This window comes from Monodon monoceros, unplaced genomic scaffold (assembly GCF_005190385.1).
Source record: "Monodon monoceros isolate NGI ecotype Baffin Bay Population unplaced genomic scaffold, NGI_Narwhal_1 Super_Scaffold_5, whole genome shotgun sequence".
NCBI lineage: Eukaryota > Metazoa > Chordata > Mammalia > Artiodactyla > Monodontidae > Monodon > Monodon monoceros.
The window spans coordinates 92,963,880-92,986,060 of NW_021703782.1; the positions used below are offsets into that span (position 1 = coordinate 92,963,880).

At 52.3% G+C, this 22,181-nt stretch overlaps 2 protein-coding genes across 6 annotated transcripts; both read right to left on the reverse strand.

The window, feature by feature from the left end:
* Nucleotides 1–226: 226 nt before the first annotated feature.
* Nucleotides 227–3,504, reverse strand: HDHD3 (haloacid dehalogenase like hydrolase domain containing 3). The gene is made up of 2 exons (XM_029201474.1): nucleotides 3,375–3,504; nucleotides 227–1,885 (listed from the first exon to the last, which is right to left on the reverse strand). The coding sequence occupies exon 2, from the start codon at nucleotides 1,707–1,709 to the stop codon at nucleotides 954–956; it is 756 nt and encodes a 251-aa protein (XP_029057307.1). The 5' UTR covers nucleotides 1,710–1,885; nucleotides 3,375–3,504; the 3' UTR covers nucleotides 227–953.
* Nucleotides 3,505–11,952: 8,448 nt separating this feature from the next.
* ALAD (aminolevulinate dehydratase) lies at nucleotides 11,953–21,905 on the reverse strand. 5 transcript variants are annotated; one of them, XM_029203839.1, is made up of 12 exons: nucleotides 21,745–21,905; nucleotides 16,362–16,548; nucleotides 15,357–15,407; nucleotides 14,794–14,890; nucleotides 14,288–14,423; nucleotides 14,097–14,180; nucleotides 13,908–13,996; nucleotides 13,631–13,686; nucleotides 13,456–13,543; nucleotides 13,281–13,367; nucleotides 12,779–12,908; nucleotides 11,978–12,130 (listed from the first exon to the last, which is right to left on the reverse strand). In XM_029203839.1, exons 2-12 carry the CDS (start codon nucleotides 16,472–16,474, stop codon nucleotides 12,072–12,074), a joined length of 990 nt encoding a protein of 329 aa, XP_029059672.1. In that variant the 5' UTR covers nucleotides 16,475–16,548; nucleotides 21,745–21,905; the 3' UTR covers nucleotides 11,978–12,071. The 5 variants fall into 5 exon arrangements, with proteins under 5 accessions (XP_029059674.1, XP_029059673.1, XP_029059672.1 ...); XM_029203837.1 differs by lacking the exon at nucleotides 21,745–21,905 and adding an exon at nucleotides 17,178–17,196; XM_029203838.1 differs by lacking the exons at nucleotides 11,978–12,130; nucleotides 21,745–21,905 and adding an exon at nucleotides 17,178–18,016 and having other exon boundaries at nucleotides 12,840–13,052.
* Between the last annotated feature and the right edge of the window lie 276 nt (nucleotides 21,906–22,181).

Sequence of the window (22,181 nt, forward strand, 5' to 3'; positions counted from 1 at the left end):
ATCCCTCTGCCCATCTACGGGCCACCCCCAGCTCAGGGTCTACTCCAGAGCCCTCCCTGCCTGTTGGCACCAGAACATACACTGTGTATGCCTGTTTGTGTGCTTTTTACCTGTGGTGCCCCCTGTGCCTGGCACTGGGCAAGGCACAGGTGTCCAGTAAATACGACGTAGAGAGGTGTGTGAAGGGGGAAAGGCAGGAAGAGACATGGAATTTTAAAAGCCCAACCTATTTCAATCTCCAGTGATTCCCCCCATATTCCCTGCACTCCTGCCACCTCGTGTTCCAGTCCCCGTTCCCTGTGCTTTCCCACCCCCAAGCTATTCCTATGACTGGGGTGCCCTTCAAGACCGCCATCCTTAGGACACCTTCTCTATTCTCCCTGGATCCCCACTGCATTATGTCTTGTGTGACATGGATCCCATTCTACTTGTAACCTTGCAGTCAAGCCAATGGGCTTCGGAGTGAGGCACGCCTAAATGAGAACTCCAGTACCCGCAGGTACTAAGCTCTGATCTCAGGCTTCTCAGGGGAGAGTCGCAGAGCCTTCAGGGCCTGAATGAAGGGCCCCAGGACCTCTGCTTCAACCCTAGCAGTTTCTCATTTTTCCTGATTTGCATGTTGGGGTTCCACATAAGCTCTCCCATGACGAAAGGCCCTGCTGCTAAAAAGAAAGTTTGAAAGTGTTGGTTTTGAAGCTAGTTGGGCCCTCATGAATCTTGTTGGAGGTGAGGGGGGACTCATGGTAGAAAATGGACACAGGTGTGAGGAATGAAGCATCTCAGAGACCAGGAGCTGGTTAGTGGCGCAGGGTTGAATGCCCCGCATTCACTGCTTTATAGTCAGAATGCATTATGGAGGCTGCAGGGGGGTGGGGGTGAAGGCCAGATCTCAGGGAAGGAAGGAGCTCCCTGTCTCCAGTGTCTGTTGGGCCCGACCGCTTCCCTCGCCAGACTCAAAGCCCTGGGGGTGAGCCCTCCAGGCGGTCAAGGGCAGGCAGGAGATGGGACAGTGAGGGGAGGATGTGTTCTTGCGGTACAGAATCCTTGACCGCAGGGTCCAAAGGCTCAGGGCCAGCCACCAGGAAGCTGTGCATACCCACGGCCCGTGCTCCCTTGTAATCACATTGGTAACTGTCCCCAATGTGGGCTGCCACTGCCGGTTCCACCTGAGCAAGGCGCAAGGCCTCATGGAAAATGCGGGGATCGGGCTTGGGCCAGCCGGCAGCCTCGGAGGTCAGAACAAACTCGAAGTGTTCCTGCAGACCAAGACCCGCCAGGATGTCCTCCAGTCTTCGGTCAAAGTTGGAGACCACTGCCAGCCTCAGACCTCGTTTTCGGCACCCCCTCAGGGTGGCCTCAGCTCCCTCCAACACCTGCCAGGTGCGGGAACTGCTGAAGTCCTCGTACAACTGGTCAGCGATGGGGGCCACAGCCTGGGCATCCCGAATGCCTGCCTGGTGGAAGGTCTGCAGGACCACATCCAGCCACCACTGACGGGAGGTGAGGCCACGGCTCAGGCCATAGCTGGGGAAGCTGTGGCTCTGAGCCCTATATGCCCGCCCAAAGGCCTGTCCCAGGGCCGCGGCCTCCACCTCCAGCCCATGGGCCCGGGCCTTGGCGGCATATTCCTCCCCCACGGGGTGGCGGAGCCTGAGCAGCGTGTCCTTCACATCCCATGTCAGCAGTTGTAACTGGAGCCGACGCGCCATGGGTCTGCAGGAGGGGGGGCCAGGCCACCCCACTTCCACCTCTGCCTCAGGTCCGGGGGCCTCTAGGGGAGGTGGAGCCGGATGGCACCGTGCCCAACAACCTGATGGTCTTCTCTTTCCAGGCTTCGTGGGTCAGATCTGCTGGCACTTAGGTAACGTCTTCACAGCAGAAGATCCTGGAGTGTGAGGGCAAGTGAGGTGGAAGTTCACGCCTCGGAGTCTGAGACAAACTGGGTTCAAATTCTGACACTGCCAACTCACTGTGTGACCCTAAGAGTGTCACTCTCTGAAGCCCAGTCTCTTCATGTGTAAGAAGAGCACAGTGACTCAACCTCATAAGACTGTTGGACTAAATGAGATGATCTGTTCACTCCACCTATTATGTGCTAGATGTTGGGAAAGGGACAGATTTCTAGGCCTCATGGCATGCACAGGCATTAAAGAACAGGGGATACAGCTATCGGACAAAGAACTACATGAATACTTAAGCATAATGAAGACAGCATGTACCATGAGGAAGGATATCAATCCAGAAACCCGATTTAGTCTTTGTTGTCGGGGAACTTCCTAAGCAAGTGACGTGTCAGTGGAGATCTGAGAAAGCCTATTCAGGAAATGGAGATGATTAAATATTCCTGGCACTGGAAACAGCAAGTGCAAAGGCCCTGAGGCAGGGCAAGGAGTCTGGTGCTTTGGGTAGATAGGGGCCAGCTCAGGCAGGGCCTCGTAGGTCAGCTAAGGAAACAATTATTATGACTGCTATTACTATTGTTCGGAATGTGAATGACAGCAGAGTCTTTGCAGACCATCTGACCCACCCCTTGACTGTTCAGCCGGGAAAGACTGAGCCAGAGAGGGGCAGATATTTGCCTAAGGTCACAGCCAGCCAGCGGCACAGCCAGGACTAGAACCCAAACCTCCACATTCTCTGGCCAGTACTCCCTTCCACTGCTTAGACGTACTTGGATTAAAAAAAAAAAAAAAAAAAAATCTGATTTTAGTGAACCTGTACAGCCCAGGACAAAAGGCAGGACAGAGCAGCCTGTTCCTACCTGTCTTAAAGCCTCTCTCAGCCCCAGATGATGATGCCTGCCTGGGTGGAGAGCCAGTGAAGGATTACTGACCCAGTGCACAGAAAACAAATTCCTCAGCCTAAAGTCTAGAGGCTGGACGCAGCTTCTTGCCCCAGACGGAACTGATTCCAGACACGCAACCTGTTCAGCTAAAACTTGAGGGGCCAAAGTTCGGAGTGCTGCCAAGTTGTTGCTGAGGGACGGACTTGGCTGGTGAATCTGGGGACAAGCCCTAGAGGAAGTTTGTCAAGGAAATGAATTTAAGTCAGTCCGGAACTTAGGGAGACCCGTCCAAAGACCCTCTCACTTTGCAGATAGGTAGACGGAGGCTCAGAGAGGGTAGGGAACTCGTCCGGAGTCACGCAGGGAGCCACTGGCATAGCTAAGACTATAACAAAGGGCCCACAGCGTTTTCCATTTCTGGAAGCCGAAGTTGGGGCCTCTGGCTGCAGGCCTGAATTGCTCACTCTCCCTCCCCACCTCCAGGGTTCGGTGAGGCCAAAGTCCAGGTAGCCTTCTGCTAGAGCGACATCTCTACCCCTGCGGTATGCAGCGGAACCTCCCGCGCCAGTCCCCGGGGCACACGACCCACCTGCCTCGCGGGGAAGCCGGTCAAGAAAGAAGCCGCAGCCGCACGCCCGCTCGGGAAAGGGGGCAGCAGCTCAGCGGCGACCCTCTTCTCCCGTGTTCCAGCACTCCGCCTGCCTCCTCCGCCTCGCCTCGCCCCGCCCCCTCCGCCTCGCCTCGCCCCGCCCCTACGCTTCGCCCCGCCCCCTACGCTTCGCCCCGTCCCCTACGCCACGCCTCGCCCCGCCCCGCCCCCTCCACTTCTTTCTGTGCTCTCCGCTCGCTCCCGCTGCAACTTCACCTTCCTCAACCCGGAACTCTAGTCCCCCCTCACCGTGCTCCTTTGCCCTCCCCGTCCCTGCCGTGACCCTCTCTGCCCCTTCTGAAGACCCACTCCTCCTCCCAAGGATCCGGACACCGCCCCCCACTCCCCGGAGGTAACCAGCCTGATTTGGGAGGGGGGAATTTGGGTCCCGGCCTGGCTTGCTGAGTGCTGAGTAAACTTGAGCAAGGCGCTGCCCCTCTCTGGTCTGAGTCCCCCGTCGGTACTAGGAGGGAATTGTTTTCAGGTGGAAACCTGTCTTAACCCAAGACAATTTGCTGAGGGTAGAGTCCTCTGCAGTAACCTGCTGATTTTTTTTTTCTTTTGATGAAAAAAAAGTCGTTCATCTCAAAAATGTTTGAAAATACAAAGTGTACAAAGTGAAAAGCAAAAGCCCAACCTCATTCATTCACTAACTGCTTATTGAACATCTACTCTGTGCCTGACCCTGTTCTTCACGGAGGATATAGCGAGAAATAAGACGGGGTTCCTGCCTTCATGCAACATGGCATGGCAGACAAAAATCAAGGTTTCAGAAGTGGTAAGAGCTATGGAGGTAGAAAACAATGGTTTCATGAGCAGTGACGAGGGACCTCTTTGGATGAACCAGTTAGGGGAGGAGCAAAAGATCTGAATGGCAGCCAGGTGAAGCTTAAGGACAAGTACAGCTGAGCAAGGGCAATGGCCTCCCCATTTCCCAACCACCTCCCAGGGATTGCTGCAGTTTTGGTTGTTATGCTATCAGACATTTTTCTAGGAGCACACAAATATGCATGCAATCTTCTTTCTTCCTTCCCTCCACCCCCCCCATTTTTTTAAAAATAAAAACAAAACATCCTCCTATATGCCAAGGCTGGTCTGTTCATTTCATTCAGAACTGCCTTACCCTCACTGGGCTCAGGCCTGTGAGGAAACACAAAGGTCAGAGTCTCAGACCTTGGCTGGCAAGGGAGAGCCTGACTCCAGGCCTTTCTTTCTCTGAGTAACTTTTTCAGCTGAGAAAAGGGAGCCTTGCATGTCACAGGAAAGCCAATGAGAGGTCCTGCTATTTTGAAACAAGCTTCTTTTTGATTCGTCAGTTCAAAAATGGGTCCACTTCCTGGGTATAGTTTCCTTCCTAAGGCAGATGACAAATTCCTAGGGGGTTTCATCCTTTGATCTACCCTGTGTGGACTCTGGCCTGGTGATTGCTCCTGGAGGGACCTGGCATGTCACAATACTGGCTACTGGCTTAGGTTATTTCTCTTTGAGAAACCAAGCTTCTTACATGAGGGCTTTTTCCTTGAGATTCTCATCCAAAAGCACTAAGTAAACCCAGGCTGGGCCCACCACACACACATCTCTCTCTCTTTAAAATTTCATTTAGGGAATTCCCCGGTGGTCCAGTGGTTAGGACTCCATGCTTGCCAAGGGTGCGGCTTCAATCCCTGGTCAGGAAACATCCTGCAAGCTGCGTGGCGTGGCCAAAAAAAAAAAAAAGAAAAAAAAAATCAAATTTCATTTACTTATTTTTTAACTTTTATTAAAATATACATAGAGAAAAGTGCAAAGAAGTGTATATGTCCTTGAATTTTTATGAAGTGAACATACCTATGCAGTCAGCACCAAGACCAAGAAAAAGAACATCTCCAGAACCCTGGTGTCCCTGTCCTCTCCAAGTCACTTACTCCCATGAAGGGGAACCACTACGCTGACTTCTAAATTCATGGTTATACTTGTCTTTGAACTGTATCTAAATGGAATAATACAGCATGCACTCTTTTGTCTTGCTTCCTTTGCTCAAAATTTTAGTTGTAAGATTCATCCACGTTGCTTTGAGTAGTTACAGGTCATTCATTCTCCTTCCTGTGATATTCCATTATATGAATACCCCACATTTTATTGTTGATGGGCATTTGGGTTATCTCCAGTTTTTGGTTATTACAAATATTAGAAAATGTTGCTATGGACATTCTTGCACACATCTTTTGGTCATATGTGTACACATTTCTGTTGGGTAAATCCCTAGATGTGGAATCACTAGGCTATACATATGTGCATGTCCAGTTTCAGTAGATGGGGCAAGTTTTCTGAAGTGGTTGTACCAGTCGTGTGAGATTTCACTTGCTCCACAGTCTCAAAAATTGGCATTGTTGGGCTTCCCTGGTGGTGCAGTGGTTAAGAATCCTCCTGCCAATGTAGGGGACATGGATTTGAGCCCTGGTCCGGGAAGATCCCACGTGCCATGGAGCAACTAAGCCCGTGCACCACAACTACTGAGCCTGCGCTCTAGAGCCCGCGAGCCACAACTACTGAGCCCATGTGCCACAACTACTGAGCCCACGTGCCACAACTACTGAAGCCCACACACCCAGAGCCCATGCTCCACAACAAGAGAAGCCACCGCAATGAGAAGCCCGTGCACCACAATGAAGAGTAGCCCCCGCTCACCACAACTTCCGCGCACAGCAAGGAAGATCCAATGCAGCCAAAAATAAATAAATAAATTTTTTTGTGTGTGTGTGTGGTACGCGGGCTTCTCACTGTTGTGGCTTCTCCCGTTGCGGAGCACAGGCTCCGGACGCGCAGGCTCAGCAGCCATGGCTCACGGGCCCAGCCACTCCGTAGCATGTGGGATCTTCCCAGACCGGGGCACGAACCCGTGTCTCCTGCATTGGCAGGCGGACTCTCAACCACTGCGCCACCAGGGAAGCCCAAATAAATTAATTTTTAAAAAATTGGCATTGTCTATTTTTTAAAAAATTTTAGGCATTCTGATAGATGTATGGTGGAATCTCATTATGGTTTTAATTTTAATTTCTCCGTTGACTAGTGAAGATAACACCTTTTCATGTGTATTGGCCAAGTTTTCACTTAATTTACATGAATAACACATGAATATATCCTTGTTAGATAAAATACATGAATATAAAAATGCACTTCAAGCTAAGGTAATACATAAAAGGAGAAAGTCCCTCTAAAAGTAATCCCTCACCGCTACCCCTTGCAATCCCTCCCCGACTTTTGAGCCCTGGGCTTGGAGTTAGGAGACCTGTATCCAGCCTTGGTCTGCCACTGACTTGTGTGAATTTGGACAAGTCCCCTTTCTGAGTCTGTCTCTCATCTATAGAATTAGAGTGGTTACTTAGTAACCTAAGTGGTTACTTAGGTTACTAAGGACCTCTTTACTTTGATAGTCTGAGCACTGTTTCCGTGATTACAAGAAACTCCATGTGTTGGGAATGGCCATTTGCCCGCATATCCATCTCCTTAGTAATTGAATTATTCTCTCCATCTTCCTTAGTAATTGAACCCCTGAGTTTTAGCTGAGTACAGGGCTGCCCCACCAGGCTCTGTTTTCCAGCCTCCCTTACACAACTAGGTGTGACCCTGTGACTAAGTTCAGACAAGGGCAGAATAGTGTGTACAACTTTCAGGTTGGACCCTTGTAAAGAAGCGTCATGCCCTCCATTTGCCCTTCTCCTCTTTCAGCTGACTGAAAAGAGGACCTGATGGTGGGAACTGGACCCACCATCTATGATCACGAGATAGAAGCGGAGATGTGTTGAGGATGACAGAACGAGGCAGGAGCCGTGACCCACCACCCCATATAGCTGACATAGCCTGGACTACTTAGAGGGAAACGTATTTCCATCTTAAGTTACCGTTATTTTGGCTTTTGTTATAATTACTACACATGAATCCTGACTAACACAGGGTGACGGGGGAATGACTTTAAATTGGGTGTCAGGGTAGGTTTCTTTGAGGACGTGACACTTAAACCAAGATCTTAACAATGAAAAGGAAACAGCCATACAGATTTTGGGAGAAAGCATTCCTGGCAAAGGGGACGACCACAGGTGCAAAAGCTCTGAGATCCCACCAGCTGTCTGTGTAAGGAGGGAGACCTTGTCAATCATGGTGCCACATCTCCCATTCCATTGTTTATAGGGACTGAACGGAGAGGCTGGTTATGTGACCTGAGCAGGGCCAATCAGAGACCTCCAGAGATTTGCTATGTGAATAATGGGATAGAAAGGATCTTTCTCTGGGATTAAGGACCATCTAAGGATCATGTTGCTGTTAAGTGGCAAAAGCCCATTTTAGAATAAAGCCAAGCTGAGGCAAACACATACGAGAACTAGGAAGGGACAGAGGTCTCCATGAGAGCCTTTGACCCTAGATCCAGCTACACTTGACCTTATTACAGCCCAATTATGGAAACCAATTACTTCCTTTTTTGTTACTGAATTAAGTTTCTGTCACTGGCAACCAAGAGTACCCAGAACAATGCAGAATATAGGGTGTTGTAAGTCACAGGCCCTGATACGTGGAATTGGCCGGCAGAGTCCACATGGGGCATATAATAGGTCAGGACTCCCCCTTCCCTAGTTGGGAAATTAGTAGTAAAATGTTTGGTTAAAATGCCTGTTGTTTTGGGGGACCCTCAACCATAGGCCCACTGAGGTAGTTTTAGGGACCTTTTTTTTTTAATTTATTAATTAATTTATTTTTGGCTGCTCTGGGTCTTCGTTGCTGCGCACGGGCTTTCTCTAGTTGTGGCAAGAGGGGGCTACTCTTCGTTGTGGTGCATGGGCTACTCATTGCGGTGGCTTCTCTTGTTGTGGAGCACGGGCTCTAGGGCACGCGGGCTTCAGTGGTTGTGGCACGCGGGCTCAGTAGTTGTGGCTCAAGGGCTCTAGAGCGCAGGCTCAGTAGTTGAGGCTCACAGGCTTAGTTGCTCCGCGGCATGTGGGATCTTCCTGGACCAGGGCTCGAACCCGTGTACCCTGCATTGGCAGGTGGATTCTTAACCACTGCACCACCAGGGAAGCCCAGTTTTAGGGATCTTAGAGAAACAAAAAGTGAGGATGATGGAATGTGTAGGCTATTTGTGGTGGCCTTCAGGATGTCCCAGAGACAAGCTACCATCCACGCTGGCACATCTGAGAGGGAAATAAAAAAATCAAATCTTGTTGAGAGAGGCCCTTAATGCTCACCAGATGCCTGGAAATCTGAGAATAAAATGTCTTATTGATTGTTAAAAACTGAGTTCTCTGCCCAAAGATAAAATTACGACTCGCAAAAAGAAGGCACACAGCAGGAGACGGGGACTGTGGAGGAGCCAGGCCCCCCAGGACCACCCAGATCCCTCCAGCTGCCTGCCTGGTCATTACTGCCTTTGTAGACAAAGCATAGTGGGGTGGGGGTGGAGCAGACAGTAGGCTGCTACCTCAGGTGCCGAGTCCTGACTCCAGAGGGTGCCACTCACATAGACCTTGATCCCATTACTGGAACTACTAATAGCATAATGTTAGGGCCATAATTTTGTTAGTTTATTAGGAGGTGGTATGGCACAGTGGGTAAGGGTAGAGGCCTTGGAGTTGGGCTATGTGAGTTCAAATCCCAGCTCTGCTGTTTTTGGTGACTGGGGTTCTAGACCCAGTTCTGCCACAAACTTGTTGAGTGGCCTTGGGAGAGTCACATAAACTCTGTCGATAGAGCTTCCTCATTGCAAACCCAAGCTCAATTTAGGATTCCCCTTCCAAGCTTTCCCACCTCAGTAAATGGCCTATCAGCTACCCAGGAGCTCAAGCCAAGTTCGTCCTTGACATCTAATCTACCTTCTAAATCCATTCCCTTCTCCGTCCCCACTGCCACCACTCAGTCTAGGTCACATTTCTTATTTGCACTTTGCCACAGTGCTGTCAAAATGCTTTTATAAAATGCAAATCAAGAGCCACTCATTCCCCTGACTAAAAGCCTTCAGATGGCTTCCCTTTCTCCGGGAATAATGAGAAGGCTCTCCATCGTCCTTCAGCATGGCTTCTGAACCCCTGCACGGTCTGGCCCTGGTGTCTCTCTGCTCAGTTCAGGCCTCTCTTCCCCATCCTTCCCTGTGTTCCAGCCACGCCAGCCTTCCAGCTCATTTTAGCCCCAGGGTTCCCTCTGCCGGGAATGCCCTTCCCTAAACATGTCTCAGCTTGGTGGCTCATTCTCCAGGTCTAGGTTTAAATATCAGACCCTCGGGGAAGTATTTTCTGATCTTCAAACCAGGTCAGGCCAGGTGTGGCCTTCACAGCACCTGTCACATCATTGGTAACAGGTCCGCCTCTTGGTTTTCCTCAGGGAGAATCATCATCACTCCACTGAAAGTTTACCCCGGGGGCTCTCGACACAGTTATGTGCTCCCTGAGGGCTGTTTGTACCTAAAAGGCAGTGTCTATCTCCCATCTCCATGTGCCTAGAACAGAGCCAGGCCCCCATATGTGCTTGGCAATGATGAATGTAGGATGGCCTTGAAGGATGTTCCCTTCCACACTAACCAGAAATGAGCTCAGGGGCCAGGGGCCAGGAAGCCAAGAAACTAAGGTGGCGGAAGGGTCTGGTGTGGCCCAAGCCCTGAGACCCATCAATGGCTGATCTCCCATGAATGTTTCGGGCCTCTAGGTGACTCTTCAAGTCCCAAAGGCTGAGGACAGAATGAGATCAGATCTTCAGTTAAGTCGGCCACAGCTCTGGGGAAAACTAGCAGGAGTTAGAGGGGAGCTGCTTCTGACTCATATAATTCCAAATTTTATAACATCCAAACTAACCTTGCTTTGACTCTAGAGTTGAGATTCTGTCACTTTGCAGACAGGTGGACTTGCAAACTGGCGCCTCCTTAGCTGGGCCTGAACTTTCACTGGGGGGAAACATTACGTCGCGTCACCCTCAGAATGAATGGAAACCAGCTGCCCAAGCCAGAAACCCATGAAGGCATCTCTGTTGCCTCCCATTCCCTCCCTCAATCCCCCCAATGTGAAAGCATCAGGAAAATCTTCTTATTCTATCTCCAGAATGTATTCTGAATATATTCTGCTTCCTTCTCTCTCCACTGCCACCACCCTGGTCCAGGCCACTGTCTTTGCTCCAGGGGGGTCACCAACAGTCTCCTGACCAGGCTTTTTCTGGCTCACCCCTCCATTTTTATTTTTTATTTTTTTGCGGTACGTGGGCCTCTCACTGTTGTGGCCTCTCCCGTTGCAGAGCACAGGCTCCAGACGCGCAGGCTCAGCGGCCATGGCTCACGGACCCAGCCGCTCCACGGCATGTGGGATCTTCCTGGACCGGGGCACGAACCCATGTCCCCTGCATCGGCAGGTGGACTCTCAACCACTGCGCCACCAGGGAAGCCCCTCACCCCTCCACTTTTTTCACAGGAGCAGAATGGGGGAAATTGGAACACATGTAAGTCCTGGTTAAGATCCTTCAGATGGCCTTCTATCAGATGCAAAATAGAACCCAAGTTTCCTACAAGGTGCAGGATATACCTTTCCAACCTCCAGTCCTGCAGCCCACCTTCCTCTTCCTCATCTGGCTCCCAGCGGCCCTGCCAAGCCCCTCCCACTGCAGGAGCCTGTGCACTCCGTCATTCTCGCAGCTTCTGGTGTCTGCTTCCCTCTGCCCTCTGTAAGGGTCTTTCCTTGTCCCTCAACCTCATGGAGGGCTCCTCAAGTGAGGCCCATCATCTGTTATTCTCTGTTTCAGACCCTTTCTTTCCCTAGAAGCACTATTACAATGTATAACTGCCTTGTCTGTTTTCTTGTTGTTTTCTGTCACCCCTGTTCTCCTTGTATAGATTCCACTCAGAGACAAGCTGAGGTCTGTCCTGCTATACCCCCAGGACCCAGCATTGTGTGTGGGCACAAAGCAGACCTTCTCAAAAAACACCTCTTCAATAAAAATCCTTTTTGGTGGTGGCATCTCCAACCGTCAGGAACTCTCTCTTTGCTTCCGAATTTCGATCCTTAGGCAGCGTTCCTGCTTGTTAATGAATAATTCTTTTCTGCTCGTTAATGAGTAATTCTTCTCTGGGTTTATGGCTCAGAGAACAACAGGAGATCTCAGGCAGCCTGGCAAGCACTGGCCTGTGTGGGAATCGCCTTCTAGTGGAATCGCAGCAAGTCTTAACTCTAAACCCAGGGTGTCAATGTAAGCCTGAGTCCCAGTGTGCCCAGCTCTGCTGCCAGAGGCCTCGAGCTCTCCAGAGCTTCTGCGGGTCCAAGATTCAACTGCCCTCCTTTTCCTTTAATGCTCCAAGCCTTTCTCCCAGGCCCCACTGAGCCAACGCCCATGATGCCTGGTGGCTTTCAAGCTGAAGCCACCCCTGAGGAAGGAGCTGGGGTGGCAGAGGTGAGCCTCAGGGTTGACCCAGGGGAGGGGTAGGGAAGCCTAGGAGAGCCCATGAGGATGTGGCTGTGAGTGGGAAGATTTGGCACTCTGGCAGAAACCACCCAGGGCTTCTGGGCACCTGCCAGCGCGTAAGCAGGAAGAGGGCACGAGCACACAGTTCTAAAAGCATCGTTTACTTTGGTTTTCACTTCTCCAAGGCTCAGGAATTAAAAAGTTCTAGTTCTGGGGTCTTGCACACTTTCTCCATCACTCCTTCAGCCACTGCAATAGCTGAGGCGTGTAGTAGGTGATGATGACGTCGGCACCTGTGTTGGGAGAGAGGCGGGAAGCAGGGGGAGGGCAGGGCGTCAGCTCGGGGAATACCTTCTGGGAGATGAGGGCTGGGGGTGGGAAGAAGGCTACCATGAAGAGGCACAGCCCACGGGTGTCACAACCTAAGACTGAGTTCAGTTCCGGTGAGTCCTAGCTCTGTACGTTGTGTGACCTCGGGGAAGGCATTTTCTCCTTCTGGGCCTCAGTTTGCCAATGTATAAGACCGCACAGTGGGGGAAACAGGTAAGCTGTGAGTTCCCTCCCCACGCTGTATGCTTTACCAACAAAACCAGCTCGCATTTATGAAGTGACAAGCATACGCCAATTACACGTAGCATCTCATTTAATCCTCTTGACAACCACGCACCAGCTATCTTATCCCTAGTTCATAGACAAGGACACTGAAGTTAGAGAAGTGGCTTGGCCAAGGTCTCAAAACCAAAAAATAATAGAGGGCTCTGCGTGCTTCACTGTTCCACATTCTGTCCTGCGGTTTCATGTCTCTTCCCCAGCCTGTCTAGATCTCTGGCATTTCCAGGCATGAGACTCCAGGCTGTCTCATGACTTTATTTCCCCATCTGGTCAAAGTGCTTATCAGTCCCTGCGGCACATGTCAAAAACTCCCACCCCTGCTTGCTCACCTGCTCTGCGGAAGGCAGTCATGACCTCCAGTACAGCAGCCTTGAGATCAAACGCTCCGGCCTGGGCTCCATGCCACAGCATGGCAAACTCTCCAGAAACGTGGTACACGGCGAGAGGGAGCTCAGGGTGCTGCAGAGAAGCAGCGGGGGGCAGGCAGGTTGAAGTGGGGGTGGGCATGCCTCTGGGAGTATCCCTTCCTCCCTGCTCAATGTGTGACCGTCTTGAGCCCCAAGCCCTGAGTCACTGCTGCTGCCGGCCTGGCCCATCCTCGAGCTGTTAAAGCAGAACTGTTCAAAGGCTCCTGCGAGCCCTGGCGCAGAGGCCCGCAGTGGTTCCCGGGCAGGGACAGGGATGGGGGAGGGGGAGGGGGTGCTGGGAATTCCTGTTCCTGGGGAAGACTGCTCCTCTCCGAGATTCTGCAGTCCCTCGATCAAAGGGCCCAGAATCTGTGGACATACTCTCATCTCCCTGAGCCCCCTCTGGCTTCTGCCCTGTGCTCACCTTGTTCTTCACCTCCCACACGATGTCCAGGTAGGGCATTCCTGGCTTCACCATGAGCATGTCAGCTCCTTCCCGTACATCCCGGTCCTAAGGGATGAGTTACGGTGTGGGCAGTGCCTGGGAGGCGAGGTGATAGGGGGACAGGCCGGGTGGGGCTGGCGCTCTGGTCACTCACCACCGCGCGGAGGGCCAGGCCTCGTGCTCCGGGCGGCAGCTGGTAGCAGCGGCGATCTCCAAAAGCTGGGCTCGACTGAGCTGCGTCCCTGGGAAGCAGAGACACCAGGGTGGGCTCCAGCTTTGGGTTAACGGGTCAGGGACTCAACAGCAGACCCCTGCCCATCCCCACTCACCGGAAAGGTCCATAGAAACAGGAAGCGAATTTGGCACTATAGCTCATCACTGATACCTATGGGCAGATAATAGGGGTCTCGGCTCAGCCAGCCCTCCAGATGTCCCAGGGTGAAGTGACAGGGAGAGAAAGGACCCAGGCCGGAAGTAGAGGTCTGTGTCCTAGTCCCACTGGAGCTCTGGGCCTTGCTTTCTCTGTGTGAGGTGCAGACACGGGGGCAGGTCTGGTCCAGGCTCTCTTACTTCCTCCCCACGTGCTGCCTGCACCCCTGCCCCTACCCTGTTGCCAAATCCATGTGCCATCAGAGCCTCCTTGATGGCTTCCACACGTCCGTCCATCATGTCCGACGGGGCCACCACCTGACATCCTAAAGGGCAGAGGGTGGCCTTCAGAACTCTGGGACCCTCCTATCTACCCTGCCACCTCCCTGACCCAGGGGTGCCCATTTCTGCTGGTGGCTCACTCACCTGCCTTGGCATAGGCCAGCGCCACCTCTGCCAGCCGCTGGCGGCTCTCCTCAGCTTGGAACGACCCATTCTCACTCAGAAGCCCTGCAGGACAGACAGCTGGGTTTGGGGGAGCATCCCAGGCTTTGGCCCGTCTCCACCACAGAGGGAGTGCTGGTGGCAGCAGGGCTGGTGGAAGGAGGGAAGCTCACCGCAGTGACCGTGGGAGGTGTAGGGGCACAGGCACACATCGCACGCCACCAGGAGGCCCGGGAAGTTCTTGCGCAACAGACGGATGGCTTCGATAGTCGGGGAGTCCTCGGAGTCTGCCGCAGAGCCCCGCTCATCCTAGGGACAGGGGAAGGACAAAGCAGAAGGACAAAATCACAGGAAGCCTTTGGGAGGCACAGTGGCCAGCCACCAGGGCACAGCCCCGGCCCTCTCCTTTATCACCACGACAGCCCCTGGATGAGGAGGCACGGGGAGGACTGTTCCCACTTTGCAGAGGGAAACCTGACTTGACCATTCAGAGCTGCAGCCCTACTTAGCTTCCTGATCCTACATGGCTGCTGTTTCAAGGGCAGTGGCTGTGTCCGTTCACCGGTGGCCCCAGGGCCAGCACAAGGCTGGAGCGAGGGTGTGATCAGTGTGCAACCTCAGCTTATCCTCACCCAGCCTCCCCCTCCCCTTCCCTCTGACCCCTCCTCTGATTTGTCACCTTGGGAACTCTGCTGGGGACGCCGAAGACTAGGACACAGCGCAGGCCCTCCTCCACCAGGGGCTTCAGCATCTCTTCCAGCCGGTTCACACCATACCTGCATGGAGGGGCTGAAGTGAGGCAGGTCTCAGGCTAGGGTCCCCCCCACCCCTCTGGCCTGTGCCTCTGTTAAGAGTCAAGGTGCACATGGCACCAGGAGGGCTCAAGCCTCACAGTACATGGAGGGGCAGGAATGCACCCACCAAACAGATGGGAAAACCAAGGCCCCACGTAGCAGAGCTATGGGATTCAGCTGTGGAAGGCCCCTTCAAGGTTCTGTTATTGACCTCCCATCTGAAGTTCAGCGTTCCTCTGCTATGGCGCCTCTGGTGACAGGTAGCTCATTACTGACCGAGGCTGCCTCTTTTGTTGTGGAACAACTCTGCCCCCCGAGACAGTCCTTCTGAGCTGAAGTCAGCCCCTCTGGATCTTCTGCCTCCTGGGTCTGCTTCTGCTTCCTGTCACCTCCACCTGTGAAATTGCTCCCTCCATCATAACCCTGCCCTCCCCACTCCGTCTCCTACCTGGCCACTCCTGGGAGGCTGGCGATAGGCTGTTTGTCATCAGGAACATCCCTGCAAGAGCGGGGGATGGGCTATGGATTGGTAGCTGTGGGAAGGGCCAGTGGTGAAGGGGTGACTGGGAGAGATGGTTGGGAAACTCGGAAGGAATATGGAGGTGGAGATGGTGGGAGGAAGATGGGATCCAGTGTCTGGTTCCCCTGCCTGGCCAAGCCCAGGGCCTGAAATAATAATAGGAACAACAAGAATAACAGTGACAACAAGCAACTGTACTCAAAGAACAGTACTCCTAGGAAGGAGTCAAGTGGTTAAGAACTTGGACACTGAGATCAGAAGGTCCTTGCTTGCTATCCCAGCCACTTACTGACTGGGCGACCTTGGCCAAATGGTACTCTTTGAGCCTCAGGGCCTTCATCTGTATCCTGGGTCGATTCATTCATTCATTCAACAAATATTTATTGAGCACTTATTATGTGTCAGGTACTGTTCTAGGCTCTGGCAACACAACAGTGAACAAAACAGACAAAAATCCCTGCCCTCGTGGAGATGACATTCTAAGGGATAATATCCGTATTTTTCTCATATGAATACTGTCAGGGTGGAATGAGATAATATACATAGGTGCTTAGCATACTGGTACCTGGGACACAGTAAGCCCTCAATATGTATCAGCTGTGCTATCGTGACTGATCATGACTGCCACCTCTGACATGTACATAGTACTTTACAGCCAACAAAACATCGTCTTGGCTTCTGTCTTGTTGCAAAAACTCAGGATGAAAGGCAAGGGTTATTTTTACTTTCCAAATGGGAAGACTGTATTCTCTTCAAGGTTTGTTTTTTTCTTAATGGCTGTCCTTAACCCAGTAGGCCACTTCCAATACCTTGAGCTCCAAGCTGACAGCCCACTTTATCCCCGCAACACAGACACCTGCTCTGTTCACGTGCATGCACACACACTCAACCCACCCCCTGCCGATCAGAGACCTGGCTCATTTGCGGACTCACGTGACAAAGATGGGGTAGATGAGGCTGGAGGCACTGAGGCTGGTGGTGGTTGCCTGCCAGGTCCGAAGTAGTGGGTGGAAGTAGCCGCTGTGCAGGACTGACTGGGGCTGCATGGTGGGCAGGGGGGACAGAGGGCAGCCGGGTGGCTGGAACTGAGGGTTCTTGGGGCTCTGCCTCGTGCTCAGCTCTGTGAGGGCGACAAGAGGCGCATGAGACGTAGTCCCTGGCACCGGGAGGTGGTCACATACCCGCAGGCTTTTCCAGATTCCTGCTTCCCCTGCTCTCTACCCCAGTGCTACTCCTAGTGGGGTTCACCAATCCCTGCCGGTGTGCACCAAGATAAGTAGGCACTTCCATGAAACTTCAGAAACTTTCAGAAACTTCCAGAGCAAGTTGAATCTAATAATATAAAATCTGGGTTTGTATTTTATTTGGTCTCTTTTTTTAAAACATGCCTCTATTAATTCATTTTCATTGCATTTTATCAAAGAATCAGTCTGGGATGGACTGGACATTACTATGAGAAACCCTGATCTAGCCACCACTTAAGCTTTGCCTATTCCATGAACAATGTCCATGGCCATGGCAGAAATTTTAGAAAAGTACAGATAAGCAAAAAGAGAAAAATTTCCTGTAATTCTACCTCTAGGGGAAAACTGTTAACCCCTTGGTACACACTTGACACACACTAAGAGGATTAAATCGCACCGTGCCGACAGACAGACAGACATGCCTGTGGAGTGGCCACAGAGGCTGCTTTTCCAGCCCGAGAGCCTCCTGCCGCTCCCCAAGCACACTTGGCTGCGTTCCGCTCACCCTCTTTCCCTAGGAGGCTGGTGCTCTTTCCACAACTTCCCCATCCCCAAGTCCTACTAGGTTGTCCACCAGGCGGCCCCTCCTTCCCTCTCCCCTGCAGCATCTCTTCTTGCCCAGATCACAGTCTCTCTTATATACCAGTTCTCTGTGGCCTTATCTTATCTCGTCCCAGTAGGCGGAGCTTCTGCAGGGCAGGGTCCACACTTAGTTCATGTTTGCCTCCTGCACAGCACTCTGCCACACAGTAAATACATTTACCCACATGAAGTACAAGACAATATGCCCAAAATGCCAAATAAGGGGTGTAAGAAGGAAGCTGGGGCATTAACGTTTGTTTCTTGAGCACCTACTATGTGCCAGGCCACGCTGGGCACTCGCACACATGATTTCTCATCCAGTTGGCACCGCAGTCCCAGGGGATCGGGCTGACTGAGCACATCTCGGAGAGGCCGAGCCTACCATGAAGGAACCATGACTTCCAATGTGAGTTAGGAGGTCAGAAGCTTGTTGGAAGAAGACAGGACTAGAACTCGGTTTTGCAGGATGAGTGGGCTCGGCTTGGCAGAGGGAAAGGGGAGAATGTTCCCTCCGGAGGGGAAAGAAGGGGCCAGGAGGACGGGCTGTGGACTGCTCTGAGGACTGAAGAGGCAATCGAGGATGTGTGTTTGGAGGGGAGGGGCGGCCAGACCTAGGACAGGGAAGATTTCTGAGCAGGGGGCAGGGCAGGGGCCTGCTCAGAGCCTGGCTTTAGGAAGATAATTCTTGCATCCTGAGCAGAGCTGACTAGAAGCAGAGGAGGACAGAGGCTGTGGGGCGAGAGGGGTAGGGAGGTGGGGCCATCCTAAGGCAGCCAAGAGGCAGTCTCTTGGGGCGGATGCGCTAGCTTGCTTGACCTGGAGGGCAGCGGAGACAGGGACAGGCAGGAAGAGGGCGGGGGTGGGGGTGGGGTGGCGCGGGGGGGTGAGCTTGGAGAGAGAGGAGGTGGGGAGCTCCGTTTTAGACGCTTCCTTTTGGAGATGCCTAACAGCCAAGTAGGGGGAAAACAAAGAGCCACCAATCTCTCCTTGTATGAATGGGACCTCAAGGCCCAGAGAGGGGCAGGGACTTACCCACGGCTGCACACTCTCTGGGCCTGGTGGGGGGTCCTTCAGTACACTGACGATGCCTTCCCCTCCCCCTGTCCTCCAGCCTCCCAGGCCCCTTGGCTCCCTCCCAACTAGCTCAGGGGCCTGTTTCATCTGATCCTCCTCCTTGGCGGGGTTGGGGTTATCAGGAGCCACACAGGATCCACTCCACCACCACACCCCTGGGCCAGCCACATCATCTGACCCAGGGGCAAGCCAGGCCTCCCCAAAGATGTCCCAACTCCATATGAGCAATCATTTAGCAGATACAAAGTCCTGAGTGCCCATTTTGTGTAAGATTTTGCTCTTAGGTCTGCCAAGGATTAGCCCAGCTCAGAGAGGTTAAGTCACTTGCCCAAAGACCACACAGCTAGTGACTGAGCCAGAATTTGAGTTTGTTGTAGACAATGAGTGCAGGGTTTTACCTACCATACCCCATACTACTGATAAACACTTGATTCAGTAGGCGTTGCTCTGCCTATACTATCTCTGCCTTGGAGAGATGGAGGGTATCAGAGAAAAATATACTGAGTGTATGTTGTGTGCTGGGCACTGCCCTAGGTACTTTACACATATATATTATCCCATTTAATTGCAGAGAATTGTTCTAACTTTTAATGATAAGGAGATGGAGGCTCAGAGAGGTTAACTGACTTGCTCAATGTCATTCTAGAGTCACATCATATTTTGAAGGTAGGTCTTTAGGTCTCTAACTCACTTTCCAGAGAACCTTTATAGCAGCAGGCCCCCCGCTTCTGGAATCCAAAGCTGCATTCCACTGGCTTCAAACCCACATCTACTTTAGAAGGCTGAGGAAGCAAATGCCTTCTGCTTATCAGAAGCGAAAGGGCAGGGCTGCCTAGGGGCCTTGCAGTCCAATTCACCCGGAGGAGACTGGGGGTTTGGGGGTGGGGGTTAGAGAGTGGTGAGGGGGAGGCCTTACTAGGGCGGTTCCACTTTTATGTTTTGTTTTTTTTTAAATTTTAGGATTCAGCGAGAGACTTGAGAAATGGGTATTAGTGCTGAAAAAAATTAAAAAGTTGAAAATCACCAACCCTGTTTAATCTTTTACATTCTGCTGTGGAAAGTAGGGTGCAGAAAGGAGACAGGAGTTATTTGACATCCACAGAGAGTAAGGTACAAAGCTGGGCTTCACCATGGGTCTCCTGGCTTCTACTCAAGGGCCTGTCACCTGCCCCACAGGTAGTCATTCTGTTACATACGTGCTTAATAAACAAACATCTGTTTTTTGTTGTTGTTGTTTGTTTGTTTTGCTGTGCCACATGTCACCTTAGTTCCCCGAACAGGGGTCGAACCCGTGCCCGCTGCAGTGGAAGCGTGGACCGCCAGGGAAGCCCCAATAAACAAAGAACTGTGAAGTAGAACAACATCCCCTGAGCAACAGAGGTGCTTCTCTGTTTGCAGAGCCAAATCCAGGTGGAGGTTTTGCTTTGCCAAAAGTCCCTAAAAAATTGGAAGATTTTCACATACTTGGAAGGGGCACTTCTCCCAAATTAAGGGAGCCCATAAGCCACAGCTTAAATCCTGTGACACCACACTGAAGACAAGGGTAAGTCACCATGGGATGCAGAACAGGTTAGCTTAACTGGAAGGCTGTAGCAGGCAGTTCAGAAAGAGTAATGTTTCAGGGTCAAACAGTCCCAGGTCTGCTCTGTGCTCTGTGTATGACTTTGGGCAAGGTTGCAGAATCTTCATTTCGTAATCTATGAAATGGGAATGATACTATCAAACTTGCAAAGCTGCAGAGAAGATCAGAGATAGTGAAGAGGTACATGCCTGGTACAGTAGCCACTCAGTAAATATGCAGCTACTTTTACTATCATTAGGAGTAGAAGTGGGCTGACAAGACCTCCTGGAGTGGATCACAGCTGTGTCCTCTGCACCACACCCAGAAGGGAGAACTTTCACTCAAACCTGGATGGGCCACAGGGTCTCCCAGGATATCTGAGGTGGGGTCCTTGCCTTCCAGCAGCTTATGTGGTGAAGGAGAAATAGTCACCATACAGATGCTACAGTAGAGGGGTGGACTATGTGCTATAGGAGGGACCTGTGTCTCTGGGAATCAAGGATGGATGGCTTCATGGAACAGGCAACACTGAAGGATAAGTAAAATTTCAGATTGATTGTGAAAGTATCTCCTTCCTTAGAAGGTAACTTCTCCAACTTGGGAGTAACCTAAGCTGGGCCCTGAGAACTACCACCCGGAGGGGCTGAGAAGAGATGCAGGGCCTGATCCCCCCATGTTGTGCTCCACTGAGGATTCCAGAGGCTGTGGTCTTGGCACACAGGGTTGTGAGTTGCTGCCAGCGATGGCAGGCTCTGCCACTTGCAGGGGAGGGCCAGCTAGGTAGAAGGTGGCCAGGGCTGAGAAATCCAAACACCCAGAAGGGCCCAGGACAGCAGCTGTCAGGCAGTTCTGAAAAGGAGCCAACTGGCTACCTGTTTATTCAAACTGCATTTCCTGAATATCTACTCTGGGCCTGCCCCAGTGCTAGGAACAGGGATTAAAGAGAAGGAGACCCTGGCCTTGACTTGGCTTTGAAGAGCCCAAATCTCCTCTGGAGCTAAAAGGAGAATCAGCCAGTTCCACAAATTCCTAGAACATACTGACGAAGAGGTTCCTTAAAGCTTGCTGACTATGTTACTGAAATGATGGTGATACTGGGCTGACATTGGTCCAAGACCCTGCAGGGGGTCAGTGGCAGATCTCGGGCCAGAATCCAGGTCTCCAGCAGAGAAGTCCTCAATGTCCACCATTACCCCTTGATACTTTAAGTATAGATTTCAAAGCTGCTTATCAGCGGAGCTGGGCTCCTGGAGAGCTCTGGGTGAAGGGGGTGAGGGAGGAAAGAGGCAGAATGGTGACTCTGGACCTGGCTGCAATTGGCAGCATGAGGGTTACGGGTGTGGGTTTTGGAGTCTGTAGATGTGGGTTCAAATCCTGATTCTGTCACCTTCCAGCTGTCTGAACTCAGAATCCTCATCTGGTAAATAAGGACTTGAACAGACCTCAATAGGCTGTTGTTAAGACTGAATGGGCCAATGCATGTAACGTACATACAAAATCCTAGCACAGAGCGGCTGTTATTGTTTGCACCTCCCTCCCCCATCCTGCGAGGCATCTCGGGCTCTCCACTGATGGAGACTACCCAAGCAGTCTCCAAGGGAATGGACCCCAGACAGGAGACTCGGAGCCCAGACCCGGGTCCCCAAGGGCAACGGCCACGCAGAGACCTCAACCCCGCTGCAGCAGGACAATCTACCTCTAAGAGCCTAAATAGGAGTCCCAGAGTGACTCCGTCCCCGGCTGCACCGCCAGCGCTTGTGGATTACAGCAGAGTCTGGGTCTGGGGACACAAGACTTTGATGCCACAGCCCCTGCCTCCAAGTCCGCCATCTCCCCGAGTCCAGTCCCCACTCACCTGCAGCCCTAAGGAATCTGAGACGCCACTCCCGCCAGCACTGCCGCGCGCTCTAGTCTCCCAGGGCCCACGTGGGGGCGGGGCGGCTCTCCCGGAAGCAGCCCCCTCTCTCACAGCCCGCCCCCTACCGCGTGCAGGCCATCCCCCCTGCAGGCACTTGGCCTGAGGTCGGCTCCGGCCGATGCCACGCCCACTGACGTCAGCAGGCCTGGCCAATAGGGTGTGCAGAAAGGCTGAAGGGCCCGCCCCTCCCTACGCTGAGGTTCGCTCCTGAGCTGCGGAAGTCCCGGGGGAGCCCACTTGGGGGCGCAGGAGCGGCGCGGCAAGGGTGCTGCGTGTGAACCGGCCTCGAGGTTAGAGCCCTGAGGTGTTCTTTATAGCCCCTCTTTTCCCAGCCTAGCGCATACTTGGCACTGGTTGTTTATTGAAAGAATAAT